We start from the raw sequence: 19725 nt of genomic DNA on the forward strand, positions 1-19725 counted from the left end.
TATTCTATTTACACTTACATCACTTATATTTGAGCTAATTTCATAGTTTGTGTCGAGTTTGAATTAAATGAAAGAGTTAATTTCCGTTGATGTCCATTGTTTTTAATTTAGGGGAAATTTCAAATTTAGTTCGACTATTGTGTTTTTGTCATTTAACACCTTAAACTATCATATTTTGGATACTGTTGATCATTCTGATGATTCTATCGTAAAATCCTAATTTAGGTCATGGTATTTTAGTCTTTTTAATTTTTTAAAATTATTAATTTTCTCAATGAGTTAATTATAGCGGAGGTCTTTCGTTTTTGATGATACTTCCAAATATTTTTGTTGTTATATATATAATAACAAAAGTATTATCAATGTCTCTTCCTATCTATTTATGTGGACATATATTATATTTATAATATTTTGTAAGCTATGAAAATGTGTACTTTTTTTTTTTTTTTTTTTATATAGAATTGTGATTAATGCTATAATTATACACATTGATTGTTATACTAGTTACTCATTAAGAAAATTTCATTTTAAAATCTATGTAAACTCATACTCTTAATTAAAAAATTTAAAGTTAAATTCTTAATTTAAATTTCTAAATGCCTATATCATAATTAAGGAAATTAACTTATAAAATTAGCTAAATGTGTATTAAAAAAATTTAGAAATCTACTTATAACTACATGCATATACTTATGCAATATATTAATTATACAAAATCAAAATACTAATTTTTTTGATTTCTAAATTTAATTAACTTAATTATAAATCTAGGAAAAAAATTATAATTTAGGGGAATCATATTATACAATTTTTTAAAATACATATTAATAAATATTATGTGCACATATAATGAAGAGAATTTATGTGAACTTCATTGGATATGATTTAATTCTCTTGAGGATTGGTGACAGATATAAGCTTATGTTTCTCTCAAATAAGAAGTACAAAAATTTATGGAAATCTCACCCTAAAGAAGATCATTTCATGCAAGATAGAATTAAACTAATGAAGGCAACAATCAACAAATAGAAATTAAGACGAATGACAGGCGGAGGAGAATAGGAATTTAGCTAGGCTAAGGTAACGTGACCAAACCGAGAACAAGAATGAAAGTCAATTGAATTGACAACATATGTCATTAAACGGGAGGAAGTCTTTCTCAAGATTATTCCACAGTCTTAGGACACACAAGCTAAGGATATTCTCGTACTCGTGAGTGTCTAAGATGCATGCATTTCATCAAACATCAAACCTGTGGAGTATGGTTAATTAACCTCTTGGGTCTAGATCAGGTAATCACTTCCCAATCAGAACTCAATCATGTTAATAAACATCATCAAACCAAGTCTCATTACTCCTATTTAGAAGTGTCAAACTGACGGGCTAGCACGAAATCTACTCCAAACTCGATCAGTTTAGCTCAGCCCGATCCATTTGCTACAATGGGTAGACTAGGACTACCCTGTTTTATACAATGGAGATGGCAGAACTTTAGTTTTATGCCTTTGGTCTGAGTTTGCCCGATCCGACCTGTTGGCCTATGGCAAATTATACCGTGGACTATGGTCTAAAATGGTGACATTTCTTTTAATGAAAAGAAACACCCATCTCGTGTTGTTCCGCATAAATTAGCTCTGTTTGTAATAACATATTCAGTTTCATTTTATATTCACTGCAGTTTCATTTCAACACAACTACAGTTTCATTTCGATATAACTACAGTTTCATTCGGAATTATACACTCAAATATGTGAAACTGTTATTGAGTTTCATTTTATATACACTATAGTTTCATTACAACACAACTACATTATCATTTCGATATAACTACATTTTCATTGGACAATATACACTCAAATATGTGAAACTGTTATTCAGTTTCATTTTATATACACTATAGTTTCATTACAACACACCTATAATATCATTTCGTTATAACTACAGTTTCATTGGACAATATACACTCAAATATGTGGAACTGTTATTCAGTTTCATTTTATATACATTGCAGTTTCATTTCAATACAACTACAGTTTCATTTCAATTCAATTACAGTTTCATTTGCTAATATAAAAACAATATGATGCGAAACATTTTCATTTTAGATACACTGTACTATAGTTTCATTTTGTAATTAACACACAAAAAATACGGGTTCCGTTAATATGTAACGGCAGCTGTTAGCCAATACATTGTTTAAAATATATAATATGCACATATAATCTAAAGGACTAATGTCACATTGGATTATTACATTAGAAACAGTGAAACAAATTTTATGCCTATTAAATTATTATTATGTATTATGTATTTACTATTTAACTAGCTAACGGTCTAACTAGCATACTAATTAGTAATTAGATCAAAGTACCTATGAGGTCCTTATAGTATAGTGTTTTGTTCAATTTAGTCCTTTTACTTTAATTTTGTTCAATTTAGTCCCTATATTTTAAAAATTGAAACAATAAGGACAATAAGGGCGGGTCCAGCATCCGGCCTATTATGTCAGTTGATCTCTAAAGTCTACGGAGATTCGGTATACCCCCTAGAAAAAGTGGTATACGCCCTAATAATTACTGTACGGAAGCTGACGCCTTACTTTCAAGCACATCCCATGTCTTCGGGCAGATTGGTGAAATGGGCTGTGGAGTTGACGCAGTATGGGATCGAGTACCATCCTCGCCTGTCCATCAAGGGACAAGCATTAACCGACTTCATAGTTGAGTGTACTGCCGGGGAAGCTGAGAAGGTACCCACCTCGGTGGACGACACTGGCGAATGGTGCAGTGGGAACTGCATGCGGACGGAGCAGCAAGTAACCAACATTGTGAAGGTGGAGTCATGCTAATCACACCAGAAGGCTCTCAGTTGTACTACGCCTTGGAATACCAATTCAAAGCATCTAACAACAAGGTCAAGTACGAAGCCGTGTTAGGAGGCATCCGACTTGCCAAGGCTCTAGGAGCCGACCGACTACGTGTTAAGACCGACTCCTGCCTCGTGGTAGGACAAGTCTCTGGAACTTGCGAAGCAAAAAGTGTTCGGCTGTTACAGTATAAAGAAAACACTGAAGAGCTCCTACAAGGGTTTGGCGCCCACGAGATCGAGCACATCCCAAGAGCGGAGAACACTAAGGCTGACATCATGTCAAAGATAGCCTAGGGGGGATACCCGACCATCTCGTGAGAATATGGCAAAAGGAAGAAATATCTCAGCCGAGTATCATGGAATCGACCAAAGAGGTCCAGCAGGTGACGACTATGGCCTGGAATCGCCAAGATCACGCAGATATGGTTTAGATCGAGGATATCCAGAACTACAAAGAAAAGGGTGAACTACCCGAGGATCCCGCCGTTGCTACTCGAGTTCGAAGAAAAACGCCCTCCTTTGACATTATTGATGGTCAGATGTATTAGAGGTCATTTGGAGGCCCCCTCCTGAGATGCCTATTGTGACCGGAGGCGGAACGGATAATGGAAGAAGCGCACGGGGAATATGCGCAGCCCACCAAGGCGCGCATACGCTCGTTTGGAAGCTAGTCGTCCAAGGATACTACTGGCCAAACATGATGAGAGATTGCGTGTACTAGATAGCAATTAAAGTGTGCCGTGTGCCAGGCCTTTGCTCGGAAGGACACTCAGCCTGCCACGTTTTACACCCCAGTAACGAGTGTCATTCCCTTCGCTAAGTGGGGGATTGATCTTCTGGGTCCTTTACCACAAGCACCAGGGCGATTCAAATTCTGTGTGGTGGCCATCGACTATTTTACTAAGTGGGTCGAGGCTGAGCAATTGGTTACGATCACTGAATACCAGTGTCGGTGATTCTTGTGGAAGAAGGTGATCTGCCGCTACGGGCTGCCAGAGCATGTGGTCAGCGACAACAGTCGGCAATTTGATTGTCAGCCATTCGCCGAGTTCTGCCAGTGACATAGGATTCGGCATACCAAGGTGTCGGTCGCCTACCCCCAAGCTAATGGACAAGTAGAGAACGTAAATCGCACCATCGTGGATGGCATTCGAAAGAAACTCGAAGATGTCGGAGGAAACTGGGCAGACAAATTAGACTGAGTGCTATGAGCCTACCGGACCACTCAAAGGCGGGCTACAGGGGAGATCTCCTTCTCGTTGGCCTATGTCTTTGAGGCAAAGGTCCCCTTAGAATTCGTCGAGCCCACTCATCGAGTTCTCCACTACTCGGATGAAGGAAACGAAGAAAGTCTTCGGATTGAGAAAAACTTTTTGGAGGAGCGAAGAGAAGCGGCCCACGCAAGGATGGTCGAGTACCAACAATCCGTCAAACGATATCGCGACAGACGAACCCGGGTCAGAGAGTTCCAAGTAGGGGACTTGGTTTTAAGGGATCGACAAGCTAGCCAACTGATTGAGGGGGGCAAATTTGCAGTCAAATGGGAAGGCCCATACCATGTCGTGGTAATTGTCCAAGCGGGCACTTACAAGTTGGAGACAATGGAAGGGGAGCTCATCGATCAGACGTGGAACGTGACTCACCTGAAGAAATACTATCAGTAAATAGGTTCGTGTCTAATGTACCTTTTTGAGAATTTTAATAAAAAGTATCGTGTGTTTATTCTGATACCCCGGCCCAAATAGTCACCTCGACTGAGGGACTCGGCGAGTGAAGTAAGAAACAAGGGTTCCGACCCTTAGACGTTTCTTAGAGAAAAAAAGTCATAGCCGACAATCGCCTCAACTGAAGGACTCGGTGAGTGCAGTGAGAAACCGGGGTTCCGACCCTTAGACGTTTCTTAGAGAAAAACGTCACAGCCGACAATCGCCTCGATTGAGGGACTCGGCGAGTGAAGTAAGAAAATAGGGTTTCGACTAGGCATGACCACTGTTCGGTTCGAACCGAACCGTGCACTGTAGAACTGGAACCGAACCCAACCGTCCATGCGGTTCCGGTTCCCGTTCCTAACCAGAACCAATACGGTTCCAGTTAAGGTTCGAGATGAAATGGAACCGGAACCGGAACCGGCGGTTCCGGTTCCAAACCGAAAAAAATAAAAATTTATAGCTTTTTTAAAAAAAAAAAAAAAATCTGGTTAGAACCGGCGATTCCAACCTGAACCGCTGGTTCCGGTTTGACCATTTGCGGAATCGGAACCGCGGTCACCCCTAGTTTCGACCCCGGGATGTTTCTAAGAGAAAAGAAGAGAAATGAAACAAGGGTTCCGACCCTTAGACGTTTCTTAGAGAAAAAAGTCACAGCCGACAGTCGACTGAGGGACTCAGCGAGTAAAGTAAGAAACTAGGGTTTTGACTGCGAGATGTTTCTTAGAGAAAAGAAGAGAAAAGAAACAAGGGTTCCGACCCTTAGACGTTTCTTAGAGAAAAAATTCACAGCCGACAGTCGCCTCGGCTAGTGAAGTAAGAAACTAGGGTTTCGACCCCGAGATGTTTCTTAGAAAAAAGAAGAGAAAAGAAATAAGCGTTCCGACCCTTAGACGTTTCTTAGAGAAAAAAGTCACAGCCGACAGTCGCCTCGACTGAGGGAATCGGCGAGTGAAGTAAGAAACTAGGTTTCGACCTCGAGATGTTTCTTAGAGAAAAGAAGAGAAAAGAAACAAGGGTTCCGACCTTTAGACGTTTCTTAGAGAAAGAAGAGAAAAGAAACAAGGGTTCCGACCCATAGACGTTTCTTAGAGGAAAAAGATAAAAGAAACAGGGGTTCTGACCAACGTTTCTTAGAGGAAAAAGAGAAAAGAAACAGGGGTTTTGACCCTTAGACGTTTCTCAAAGAAAAAAGTCACAGCCGACGGTCTCCTCGACTGGAGGGAGTCGAAGGAAAAGAAGAGCCACAGTGTAACATCTCATTTTTCTAACTCTTAATTATAACTCTAATAAGTCATTAACAATACTAAGCAGCGAAAAAACTAAAAGATATATAGTGGGAGTGTCACCGCCACAACCACCACTCTTTGGTGATTGCACAGGCTAAAAGGGGTAAAACTAGAAATAAGATTAAGTCCGGGAACTAAATGTAAATACCGGAAACGTAAGGGGGAAAAACGTCACCCCAAAATGTCTACATCAATCCTCGAAACATAAAGTCAAAGGTCTAAAATCCATACATAACATCAATGGTACTAGAGTTTGGATATCTCTATCTACGAGACTAATCTAGCTAGACTTCTTCACACTGCTGGGCCCACCTGAAAGGGGTTTTGCAAGCAACACATAGACAAATAGGAAAAACACCCGTTAGCACGAAGCTAAGTATGACCACACTCAACCCTGTAAAGCATTCTAGCATATACTTTGAAAGCATTTGATTTCTTTATATCAATAAGCTAATCTCAAATCATCTTAAGATTTATCACATTCTTTCTAGATGCTTGCACCCTATAATATCAGTTGGCATGCTCATGTATGTACAAGACTGTTCACATAGATTCAACAGCTTATAAACTTCTCAAATAACTTAACAAGCAATTCATGCTTACAGATTGAATCATGTTAAAAGACCATATAATAGGTGTTTACATACTTTCACATTCTTATCACATAACTTGATAAGTAGAGCTTCTAATACAACACAATAGTCATGCTCAAAGGAATATCTTAAGTCAAACTTCTCGTTATACAATCTCTTACGATGCTCTATTCACATGCAATCACGTATAACATTATGATCATACTTCTTATGCAATCTAATGCAATAATATATTCATACTCATATGCAATCTCGTGCAATTATATAATCATACTCTATGCAATCTAGTGCAACAGTATACTCATACTCATATGCAATCTCGTGCAACAATATAATCATACTCTTATGCAATCTAGTGCAACAATATACTCATACTCATATACAATCTAGTGCAATAATATACTCATACTCATATGCAATCTAGTGCAACAATGTACTCATACTCATATGCAATCTAGTGCAATAATATACTCATACTCATATGCAATCTAATGCAATAATATACTCATACACTCTTTTATAAAATTAGAGTACTTTCTGTGGAGGTCTCTTTGTTACTTTCTCGAGTCTCTCTTGACTCTCTTTCTTTCTCTAGAGTCTTAATTGACTCTCTTTCTTGAGTCTCTGTAAACTCTCTTTCTTTCTCTGTTGACTCACAGAAGTGTGAATTACCCCATCGGGAACGGCATAATTCCGACCCAATATCTCCTACCGTCTGCGGAACCAATCTCGTGGTTCAAACTCTGTTGAATCAGGTATCAAACTATTATTGTGCACACCCCCTAACCAGGATTCCAAGCCTGGCGAGAAGTTTCCAACCTCGTAACGTGGGAATACGCCACGTTACTTATACTGGGACCGCAATGTCCATAAATATCTCCCGAGTGGACATAGTCCAAACGGTATCCTCCAAAACTCACCGATATAGATGATACATACATATATCTCTCATGCATCAAACTCATGCATGCAACAATTCTAATATTTCTCAATGCATCAAAGAATGATATACCACATGCTTATGGTTTTTGAAAGTATTCTCGGGCTCACGTTGGCCCCTTATGCATTTTTGAAATATGACACATATGAAATGTCAAAATGCTCTATAACATGCTTCTATATCATGTATAAACTAACATGAAGTATTCAAGAATATATCATAATGCTCGGTTTGCAACATAGCAATTTCTATATAATTCACTCAACAAAATATGCTTCGTTTCTCATTGATCAAATATCACAATTTAGTCATGCTTTCATAATAAATCATATTCTCAAATGATCATGCTTCTTTACTCAATAAAATATCATCAGATCACAATAATCAAATAATTCTTCATACGCAGTAAACTAGCAATTATCCACTGTGTAACAATTCTTCACAATTTCCTTCATTAACATATTCGTTTTTAATCCAAATTCAGCGAAATCAAAGCCAAAACGTGCGTCAAGACGATCCTGAAGAGCCGAGCTAAAAGGGCCCGTAATACTCGGTCCGAAACGACACGTAGCTGAGCCACAAGGGCCCAGCCACTGCATAAAATCCTTCATAGAACAAACTCAGGGACCTGGGGTGGGACTCCTCATGGTCCGCCCCATGAGCCCCGTTAAAGCACCGGGACTAGGCAACGGCCCTCCTCTAGGGCCGTGCCCTAGTCCCGTGCCACCACGGCTCTAGCCGGCGGCCCTCCTGATGGGCCGCGGCTAGGGCTGTTCCTCTTATCTGGTGCACACTGTGTTGTGCACCAGATGATGTTTCTCCTGCAAAAACTCATCCAAACAAGTCCAAAACAATCTCAACAACTCACAAACAAATACTAAATCACTACTAAGCATAAACACAACAAAATCTCATAGTTTCTACTCATTTCTACTCAATAATAAGGCTTCACAGAGCCAAATTTCAAGAAGGAATCCATGGGGTTATACCTCTTGTAGTCTAATATTCTTGCTTGGATTTCAGCCCCACTTCACTCAAGGATCTCTACTTCTTTCACCACCTAAACATCTCAAACAACCACACAAGGCATAAATCTTAAACCTTAAGAAGAGATGATATGCAGAGAAACTTAGAGAAGGGGGAAATGAATGGAGAAGAAGCTTACTACTATGGTGTTGGCAGCCAAGGAAGAGATCAGGAGAAAATGAGGCCAACGGCATTCTATTTATAAGGGTTCAAAACCCTAGGATGATTCACAATGATTGGTTAAGGGCAAAGGGGTAATTCCACAAGCTAAAAGATGAATCAAGAAGGGATTTTTGGATATCTTGTGGTCCACCATGCAACAAGAACCCATAGGCTTGAAATACTATCTTTAATTACTTTGGGGTTGAAAGTGAATTTTCCCAAAAGTTATTTGGATGAACACTTGTTTAAAATCCCTTTTGAATACTCCCGGTCTCACTCAGATAAAATTCTCAATTTAAATCTTGGTACGCGAAGTACCCGATAACTTATAAATTTTTGAATAGAAATCCATTTTTCGGTGTCGAATTAATTTAAAAAATGCGACAAAACTATTTTATTCAAACACCGATTGATCGCAAAAATTTTTAATGGAATGAAAAAGCTATTTTGGGATTTCTTAATACTGGATTTATAAAATGAAATTTTGGGTTGTTACACACAGCTAGGGGTCGCCTCGGCTAAGGGGCTCGGCAAGTAAAGAAGTGAAGTCAGGGTCCAAACCCTTAGAAGTTTTGAGCAAAATAGTAAAGGCATGGATGTAAAGTAAAGGCAAGTTGGGATGATAATCAAAACGCATTTTTTATATATATAGAAAATTCAAAAGGGGATAGGCCCCATTACAAGGAAAAAGGAGAAGTAGATACAAGCCACTATGCTAAAGGCAACCCCACCGCAGCCTCCTCACAGCCTTCACTTTGCTCACCTGCCGTTGGTCTAGCGGGAGGGGCAGGTGAAGGAACTTCTCGCTGAGGAAACTCCTCGCTCGCCGACTGCTCCTCTTGGCCAGTAAGCTCATCCGCTGGCAAGACCATGTCGGCAACCTCCGCAACAGCTTGGACTTGAGCGACTTGAGGGGCGGCAGCGGCAGCAGCCGCAGACCCTGGAGGAGAAGCTACACGTGGCTCTAAACCCCAATCCTCGGAGGCAAAGGCAGGATCGCGGGCCAACAGAGCATCGTAAAACTTGTGCTTGGCGTCATGATAACCAAGAAGGTTGTCGCGCTCACCCAGGTCGACCAAGTATTCGTCGCCGCTGGGGGTCCGCCTCAGCAAGTGCATCCGCCTTGAAGGCCATCGACCCCTTGTAGTCGGCCACGGCGGCCTTGACCTTCTCCTTCTCCTTCTCAAGAAGACGGGTCAGCTTGGAGATCTCGGCTAACTGGGCTGCCCTTTCCTTAGAAAAAGCCTCTTGATCTTGGGCCTTGCCCTCACGCTCTTGCATCAGCTTGGAATGGAGGGTCACAGCGCTAGCCTTCAGGGTCTAGATCCGTTCCTCAGCTCCATCTGGAAGGAGATGTTTTGGAAAGAGAAACAAGGTGTTAGAAAAAGGAAAGGGTGAAAGAAGGAAGTACGCTAAGTCAACTTACTCTGTAATAGTGGAGGATGGAGCCTTCCAGAAGCGACTCCTCGTTGAGCTTGACCGCGGACTCGGTGTCCTTTGGAAAGATCACCTTTTTCGCCCAGTCTTTGACAGAGAAAGCCCCCTTCCATATCTACGATTTGGGGTCAACGTCAAGACCCAGACGGATCTTCTTGGGCGAAGGTACTTCGGGCAACTCTTGAGGCCGCTTGGAGCTGGCGCTCGCCGCTGAGAGGGATGTGGCGCGAGTTGGAGAAGCCTCAGGAGAGTTGGAGAGGTCGACCAGGAGGAGGATGGGAGAAAAGGAGTAATGGTCGGAGCAGCTGGAGGAAGTGAGACTGGAGCTCGAGAGCTGCCAGCGGCACGGTTTGCAGCTCGGCGACGCAACTTGGCAACACGACTATCCATGTGGTCCTACCAGCACGACTATCCATGTGGTCCAACTTGGCAGAAGAAGTGTCGGTGGCCGAATTGTGGTTGCCTGTGCAAGAAAGTTAGAAAGTGGTCAGCCAATGCATTTTAGGAAAGATAAACATAGAGAGAGATCGCTCAAAGCTAGCAGTGGTGGCCGTCCCCGCAGGTATGAGACCCGCCTTCTCCATGGCACGCAGCCAAGACCAAAAGAATACGCAAAAAGGCCCCAGCTCCCTCACGAAGTTGGCACCCCAAGTTGCCTCGACTGTGTAGCCGATCAAGGAATTGGGATGAATCATGAGGGAGCACCAGTTGCAGCTACCCCATCGGGAACACCACAACGTTATATGAGTGGGCCTCAAGGAACCACTTACGAGGACTTATACGCCATGATCAAAACTTGATTAAGGGATTAATTAAGTAATTAATCCTATTTCAATTTGTAATTTAATTCCTTAAATTCCTGAAATTCTATAGTTGGGGACTAGTAATTGACTAGTCAACCCCAAAGTCAAAGTTGTACCTTGAGCTTTGTAAGGAGTTCCCTTGTTCCCTTACACCTCTTCATGTTAGTAAGGGTATTCTTGACTTTTCACCTTGTGTTAGTATTGTAGCTAACCTAGTAAGAACACCCTCATTTCTCTCCTTACACTTTCCAAATTCTAGCTCTACCTTCTCTCTAAAAAGGTAGATAGCTTTTTTTCCAAGCCAAGTTAAAGCTTTGTCAAATCTTCAAGAGTTGTCTCCAAGATTCTACCTTTCATACATTTGGGCATCTAGAAGGGTAAGATCCATGTTCATCTTGTGTTTTTAGTGTCTTCTTAGGTGTCTTTTCTTAAAGATAGAATCTTTATGATCTTTTGGTATGTTCTTGAAGTGGGTTTGGAAGGTGAGCTTTGATAGGAGCTTGGTGAGGTGTTAAGTGAAGGTTTTTTGTCTACAAGAGGTAACCCATGCTCTACAAAATCTATTTTGCTTACCTATATGAATATTTCTTGGATTCTACATGTGTTTTGCTATGAAATGTGAGTGTTTATGCATTGTCTTGTGAAAATGCATATCTACAGCTTGTGTTTAGGGTTCTTGTATGCCATTGCTTGAATTGGCTATTCCTTTGATTCAAGTCATTTTGTTGTATTTGGTGAGTTTTGGTATGTTTTGGACTTGAATTTGAGCTTGGAGTTGAAAATCCCTGAAGGGATTATTTTGGGCACAGGAGTGTACCCGCAGGCGGAACGCCAGGCAGAGCCCTACCCGCCGCCCCACCCGCGGGAACGTGGTGCTTGTGGGTGTATGTACCCGCGGGCAGGACCACGGGTAGCGGCCTACCCATGGGTCCACCCGCGGGGTACACAGTGGTGTTGTTTGGGGATTTGTTCCCCGTGATTCTTTTGACTTGGTATTTGGTCTTTTGACTCCCCGATGTTCTTTTGTGGAACTATTTGAGTGTCTTCCTGATGTTTCGTATGTCTAGAACTATATGGTAGGAATCTATGTAGGTTTTGGTGTCTTGAATCGTGCTAAGTGTTCAGCATTGTGTTTCGTTGAACCGTGATGAGTCTGGTGTGTTCTTCGGAACTACGTTTGGTTTACCCGTTTGATAAGCATGCTAGTTCGGTGTTTGAATGCTAGCGTGTGTGTTGTTTGTACCTTCTTATTGGTGGATGATAACTTGTGTTATTCATCGTTGTTGTGGACTGTGATCCATTCCTTGATTGAGTATGGTTTCATATCTTCGTTGAGATCCGTTGATTGATTCCTGTTGTGGTGTGACGTGTGTGTGGCTTTACCTGGATTGCACGATTAGTGGTATGGGACACTAGTCACCAAGGTATTGCAATGGTCCTCGTGGTGGCCATGACGTGATTATGGAGTTTGTGGCCTGAGTGATAGCTTCACGTATTTCTTGGGTGGCATGTGTTGCCGTGTGTGTGATCGGTACCCTCGTGTACTATGAAATTGGTGGTCTTATTGGTGGTTTGTTGGTGGGGGACGACGGTCCCAGGAGGGAAAAGGTTGGACTAAGAAGTACAGGGGTCCTGGAGGTAATGGTTGGAAGAAGATATAAGGTTGGGGGTAGCCATAAGGTTGGAACCGGGCATAAGGAAGGCATATCAACCCGTGATGGGTGATGTCACGAGGGCTTGTGTAGCCGTTGTTGTGAGTTCTATTCTTGTGACGTGTGTAGTCACAAAGGCATGTGTTGCCTTGGCATGTGTTGCCGTTTGTTGTGTCTTTATCCTTTGAGTTATGCATGTCGGGTATTAATCTATTGTGTGATGATAGATTATACCTTGAGACTTCTTGTGAGTCGTTGTTGTTCTTTGTAGTCTTGGGATGTGTTCCCGTGTTCTTGTTGAGAGTGTTGAGTCTTGTGTTGACTATTACTCTTGGTTTTTAACTTATATATATGTATTCCGTTTCGAAAATGGCTTTACAAACTTATATCTTATCTATGTATGATACTTCACAAGTATTGGTGGGTTACCAGCATTATTCGCTGACCGGGCATCGTCCAATGTTTTATATGCTTCTTTCAGGTGATGCTTAGACGAGTGCGCGGTTTAGTCCCAGCTAGTTTAGCTTCCCTCTTATGTTTTGTGGCTTGTGCACCAATCTAGACTAGTACTTTGTTTTTATGGTTTTAGACTTTAAAAAATGCAAATTTAGCCTGTGCGTTCACCCTTAGGTGAGCGTGGCCTAGCACCCCGTTTCTTTTGTTCATATATATTTCCTCTTTCAGTCTTCCGTTGTGTTTGATGTTTTAGTTTAGATATCTGCATGTTTTGAGGCTTTAAATAGCATGGTTTTAGGGGGTGTTACAGTTGGTATCAGAGCCTAGGTTTGAGCCTAGGAGGGTAAAGTCTAGACTTTCTAAGTGGCTAAGTGTGGTTTGAGACCTTAAAGTGGCCTTAAGAATCTAAGTGTTAGGCGTAGGACTCTAGGTTGCGCGGTGAGCTGAGTGTTGCTTTCAGTTATTTGCTTGCTTATTGTCTTTTTTGTCACCGTGTTGTTGTTGTAGATGTTGTGATGTCTCCTCGTCGGCGCATCGTTCCATTCAAAGAAGTGTGTGATGTCGCCAAGAGACCTAGGACATCAGGAGTTCGTAACACTCCTACTGTAGTCGAGCAATGGGTTCGCAGTGGTAAGTCCACTCGAGTGAGCCCCAGCACAGCTATCTCGCCATCGTTCCGTGATCTAAGAAGAAGTGAGGAGTTGAGGTCACAGAGTTTGTCAGAAGAGTTAACCCAAGAGAAGACCCTCATCCTAAGCAAGGCTCGGGCAGGAGATAGTGATGTAGTGATCGGGACGTTTTTGGTGCATGCCGCTCCAGCAGTAGTCTTGTTTGATTCCGGGGCGTCCAACTCGTTCATATCCCCGGAACTCGTGGAGAAGTTGGGCCTAACCGAAGGTGTTGGAGTGAAGCTAAACGTCAAGGTGGCATCGGGAGAAGTTAAGGCTTATGATCGTCTCTTCAAAGACGTCAAGATAAACATCGGCAGGGAAGAGTTCTCTAGTGATCTGATACAGTTTGGTTTGGACGGGGTTGATGTGGTCCTGGGTATGGACTGGCTAGGTCGGTTCAGAGCCCAGATCTTGTGTGATGAACAGAGGTGGTTTTGAGAGGACCAGGTGGAAAGAGGGTGTCGTATCGAGGAACAACAGGAGAACCAAGGATCAAGTTAGTGTCCATGTTGAAGATGAAAAAGTACGTGGAGAAGGTCCACGAGATCTTCTTGTGCTCCGTTGAAAACCTGGAGGCCAAAAGAGATGTAGCTCAGACCATACCTGTTGTATGTGAATTCCTTGATGTCTTCCCCGAAGAGATACCTGGAATGCCTCCTCCAAGAGAAGTTGAATTCTCAGTGGACCTTATACCGGGTACAGCGCCCATATCCAAAGCTCCCTATCGTCTAGCGCCCAAGGAGATACAGGAGCTGAAGACTCAGTTGCAAGAGCTACTGGACAAAGGCTACATCCGGCCGAGTACATCACCGTGGGGAACACCCGTGTTGTTTGTGAAGAAGAAAGATGGAAGCATGAGATTGTGTATCGATTACCGCGAGCTGAATCAAGTCACAATAAAAAACAATTATCCCCTGCCGCGGATAGACGATTTGTTTGATCAACTCCGAGGTGTCGTGTTGTCCTCCAAGATTGATTTGAGATCAGGTTATCACCAGCTGAAAGTGGCGGATCAGGATATACCTAAGACGGTGTTCTGAACGCGCTACGACCACTATGAGTTCACAGTGATGCCGTTCGGTTTGAGCAACGCGCCAGCGGTGTTCATGGATCTAATGAATCGTGTATTCAAGCCTCACCTCGATGACTTTGTGATCGTGTTTATCGACGACATCCTGGTGTATTCTCGGGATAAAGAAGAGCATGTGGGTCATCTTCGGACAGTGTTACAGATTTTGAGAGAAAAGCAGTTGTACGCCAAGCTTTCGAAGTGTGAGTTTTGGAAAGATAGCATAGCATTCTTGGGCCATGTGATAGACAGCAGGGGGATATCTGTGGATCCAGATAAGATTCGGGCGGTGAAGGAATGGACCGTGCCGACAACCGTGGTAGAAGTAAGAAGCTTCTTGGGTTTAACAGGTTACTATCGAAGGTTTGTGTTGGACTTTGCTAAGGTGGCTCAACCGTTGACAAAGCTGTTGAAGAAGGATGTGCCCTTTCAATGGAATCAAGCTTGCGATTTAGCGTTCCGGGAGTTGAAAGAGAGGCTCACAATCGCACCGGTACTAATCTTACCATCTGGAACAGAGGGGTTTGAGGTATACAGTGATGCATCTAAGAAAGGACTAAGTTGTGTGTTGATGCAAAATGGGAGAGTGATAGCTTATATGCATCGCGACAGCTTAAAGTACATGAAGAGAATTACCCCACACATGATTTGGAACTGGCAGCCGTAGTGTTCGCCCTAAAGATTTGGAGACATTATCTGTATGGCGTGCGTTGCAAGATCTTTACGGACCATAAGAGTCTCAAGTATATCTTTACCCAGAAGGATCTCAATATGCGTCAGAGACGGTGGTTGGAACTCCTTAAAGACTATGAGTTGGATATCCAATATCACGAAGTAAAGGCGAATGTTGTGGCGGACGCTCTGAGCAGGAAGACCAAGCATGCCGTTAGTTCCATTTGGGTAGTCGCTGACGAGCTTTGCAAGGAATTTCAAAGGATGAACCTAGAAGTGGTGGAGTAAGGTGAAGTTGAGTCGGAGACCCGTCTTTTCAACCTAAGAGTCATACCTACACTTTTGGAGGAAATCAAAGCGGAACAATGGAAGGATGCTAGCTTGTTGAAGGCAAGAGAGGATCTAGGAAAAGGAAAAGGGGGACCGTTTGAGTTGTCCACGGACGGAGAGTTGAGGTACGAGGGCCGTCTATGTGTACCTACATCATGTGATCGGTTGAAGCGTTAGATTTTGGAAGAAGGCCATACTACACCCTATTCTGTACATCCTGGAGGCGACAAATTGTATAAGGACGTGAAGAAGCTTTTCTGGTGGCCTAATATGAAAATGGAGGTGGCGGAGTTTGTGAGCAGATGTTTGACTTGTCAGAAGGTGAAAGCGGAATGTTGCAGGGTCAAAGGCTTATCACAGCCGTTGGAGATTCCACAAGGAAAATGGGACTCCATATCTATGGACTTCGTGGGAGGCTTGCTGAAAACCCGTTCTGGTAAGGATAAAATCTGGGTAATAGTTGACCGCTTGACCAAGACCGCGCGCCTCATCTCAATGAAGGAAACATAGACAATGACGCAGCTGGCCCAAGCCTACGGTAGCCAGGTAGTGAAGTATCATGGGGTGTCAAAGGATATAGTCTCTGATCGGGATCCAAGGTTTTTGTCACAGTTTTAGCAGTCCTTGCAAGCAGCTTTAGGGACCAAGCTAAATCTCAGTACCGCCTTCCATCCGGCTACTGACAGGCAAACAGAGAGGACTATACAGACTATCGAAGATATGTTGAGGACATGTATGCTGGATTTTCAAAGATCATGGGAGGATCACCTGGACTTAATAGAGTTCTCCTACAACAACAGTTATCACTCGAGTATTCGCATGGATCCTTATGAAGCTCTTTACGGCCAAAGGTGTCGCAGTCCGTTGTGTTGGGAGGATAAAGTCAATCCGGTAGTCTTGGGACCGCAGTTCTTGTTTGACACCGCAGAAAAAGTTAAACAGATCTAGAGTAGGATGAAAGAGGCACAAGATCGTCAAAAGTCCTACGTCGACCGAGCAAGAAGACAAGTAGAGTTCGTTGTGGGGGATAAAGTCTGGCTAAGAGTATCGCCCACCCGGGGAGTGATGAGGTTTGGAAGGAAGGGCAAGCTAAGCCCCCGTTTCATAGGACCTTATGAGATTTTTGAGTGGGTTGGGAACCTAGCTTATCGTTTGGCTCTACCCGTGGAGTTAGAGCGAGTCCATAATGTCTTCCACGTATCTCAGCTTAAGCAGTACGTCCACGACCCGGCACATGTTCTTCCACCGGAAGTGATCCCTTTGGATGATGATATGTCTTATGAAGAAAGGCCGCTCAAAATCTTGGACTTTAAGACCCGGGATACGCGAAGGAAGTCGGTGAAGATGGTGAAGGTTTGGTGGTCACATCATGGGGTTGAAGAAGCTACGTGGGAGTTGGAATCGACCATGAGGGAGCGTTATCCAGAGTTGTTCTCGTCAAGTGCCTGGTCCTACCGTTTGTTAGTCGTTTGATGCTTGCTTTGTATACTTGTTCTTGCTTGTCGTCTTGTTGGCCAGTTAGTTTAGTAGTTGGTGTTTGAGTTGGTTGTCTAGTTCTTAGTTGTTAGCTAGATGTTGGTGTTGGTGTTGGGACAAGAGTTCGTTATGCTCAATATATCCATTTGTTTAATTCTTGCTGATCTTTGTTTTGATTTCTTTCTTGCCTTGATATCTTGTGAAATCTTTTGGGGTTCTGACCAAAAGAATTGTTCTTGACACTCCTTGTCACATTGTTGTTCATTTTATCTTTTGTTCTAATTCATCGTACCCAAGCTTCGGGGACGAAGCTTCTTTGAAGGGGGGGGGGGGGGGGGGGGGGGGGGGGGGAGAATGTGACACCCCGAGATCCAAACTCGATTAAGGGATTAATTAAATAATTAATCCTATTTCAATTTGTAATTTAATTCCTTTGATAGGAATATTTTTGTAAGTTTTGATGAGCCAAATGTATCTTTAGATCCCCTTGGTCTTTAGGTCTTTAGTACAAGCATCATAAATCAGAATATTGAAATCAGAAGGAATCTACCATAGGAAGAACAAAATTAATTTGAGAAATTAATTTTGGTCCTACGAGCATTCATCCGTGAAAGAAGCATAAAGCAATGGCGTTGCAAGGAATAACTGGATGAGCCTAACGGCGAAATGGTAGAGGTCCTTATGCTAAACGATCACACTCGAGATCGATTCCCCCCAAGGACCTATATTTTTAAGGCAGATTTTTGAAGGAGCTCGATATGTGCTCAGAAGAGCACAATGTGTGCTAAAAGAGCACAATGTGACCAAATCTGAAAGGAGCACAATGTGACCAAATCTGAAAGGAGCACAATGCTGTCTAAAAAGCACAATGTTGTCAGAAGAGCACAATGCATCGAAAGAAGCACAATGTTCAAAGTCAAGGAGCACGATGTTCAAGTCAAAGGAGCACAATGTGGCAAAAGAGCAAGATGATCAGAAATTGGATAAATTCGAAGGAATTTACTCCAAGTCCACCCACATGCCACAAGACTCCAAAATTGCCTGAAAGACATTTTGATCAGAACGGAAAATTTTTTATGAAGGCTTGAATATAAAAACTTATCCTAGAAATAAATTCTATCAGATGAATTTATTTCAAAGATTCGTTGGATATTCAAATTGACAATTAAAGTAATATTTTTAGAAACAACTAGAAAATCAAAGTTGTGCTAAAAATAATTACTTTGTCAGACATGTTGACAAATCAAATCAAAATTGAAGATCTACTACTGTCAACGATATCAGGCTATGAAGATTCAAAATTCAAATATCAAATTATCCCACTCCAACGGATATATTTGATTGACTATAAAAAGTCATGAAGACTTGAAGACAAAGGAAGAGCAGAGAGCATGAGAAGAACAGAGAAAAACGAGATAGAATACAAGTGCAAAATTCAAAAGTGCTAGTGCTCAAATATTCAAAGAGACTTAGTCTGAATAGTCTCAAAATCTAGTTGGAGAGAGAAATACAAATCCTTGTATTTGTAAACTGTAGAAAGAGTATAGCTGTGTGCAAAATACTCTAGTGAGTGTAGCTGTGTGCAAAACACTCGTAGTTGCTAAGTGTAGCTGTGTGCAAGACACTTAGTTGGCGTTGAGTATAGCTGTGTGCGAAATACTCGGAGTTGAGTGTAGCTGTATGCGAGACACTCGGAGTTGGGTGTAGCTGTGTGCAAGACATCCGGAAGAAGTGCCTGTGTAGCACTTGTTCGCTATTGTAACTGTGTGTGGAAAATAGTGAATTTCTCCTAGACGCGAAAGGAGAAAAGTGGACTAGGAAGATTACGCCACTTCCGAACCACTATAAATTGCCTCTCTCATTTACATACCGCACTTACATTATTTGCTATATCTATCTATCTCATCCGACTAACCCGTTTACTATTCACGATTAATCTTCATCATCCGGGTTTAGTGTGTTCTCACGTATGCATGTGACTCAAACTTCTCGAGCTTAAATAGTGATTTATTCTAAGCAAGTTTGACGTGTTGCATGTAACATTCGTCACACGTTCGACGTGATACGATATTTATTTACAATCTTGAATATTGTTATTATATATTGAGTGAACCATCTCCTTTATATATTCAAGATATCTCTGTCACTTTACATATCATTTGTACCTAACTTATCTCATACATGCACACTTAATTTACTAGTTGGGCATAACTCTTTACTATTATTCCGCTGTGCAGTACAAACTTGCTCTATTTACTTGTTACTTAGAGTTGAAGTTACCAAAGAGTTATTTAATTTGAAAAAGCTTGAAAGTCTATTCACCCCCCCCCCCCCCCCTCTAGACTTTCACCACCTTATCGGGACCAACAATTGGTATCAGAGCGGTTGTCTATTTGAGTCAATTTTGACTGCTAGACAAGATCTCAAAAAAAATCAAGATGATGAAAAGAGATAATGCTTTTGCCCAAAATTTATTATTTTCTCTAGAAAAATTTGACGATTGGAAAATTCGCATGCAGGTACATTTATCCGCATTACATGATGAAATGTGGGAAGTGGTTACGAATGGTCCTAT

The 19725-nt window shown here is 42.0% G+C and overlaps 1 protein-coding gene across 1 annotated transcript; it reads left to right on the plus strand.

Moving 5' to 3' along the window:
- Window positions 1-16628: 16628 nt before the first annotated feature.
- Window positions 16629-17147, plus strand: LOC109183639. Its single transcript, XM_019333705.1, has one exon. The coding sequence runs from the start codon at window positions 16629-16631 to the stop codon at window positions 17145-17147; it is 519 nt and encodes a 172-aa protein (XP_019189250.1).
- The last annotated feature ends 2578 nt before the right edge of the window (window positions 17148-19725 follow it).

This window comes from Ipomoea nil, unplaced genomic scaffold (genome assembly GCF_001879475.1).
Source record: "Ipomoea nil cultivar Tokyo-kokei standard unplaced genomic scaffold, Asagao_1.1 scaffold1149, whole genome shotgun sequence".
Lineage (NCBI taxonomy): Eukaryota > Viridiplantae > Streptophyta > Magnoliopsida > Solanales > Convolvulaceae > Ipomoea > Ipomoea nil.

Bases quoted from the DNA above. Each gene is read 5' to 3' on its own strand.
- LOC109183639 (XM_019333705.1), top strand. From the start codon at position 16,629: ATGAAAGAGGCACAAGATCGTCAAAAGTCCTACGTCGACCGAGCAAGA.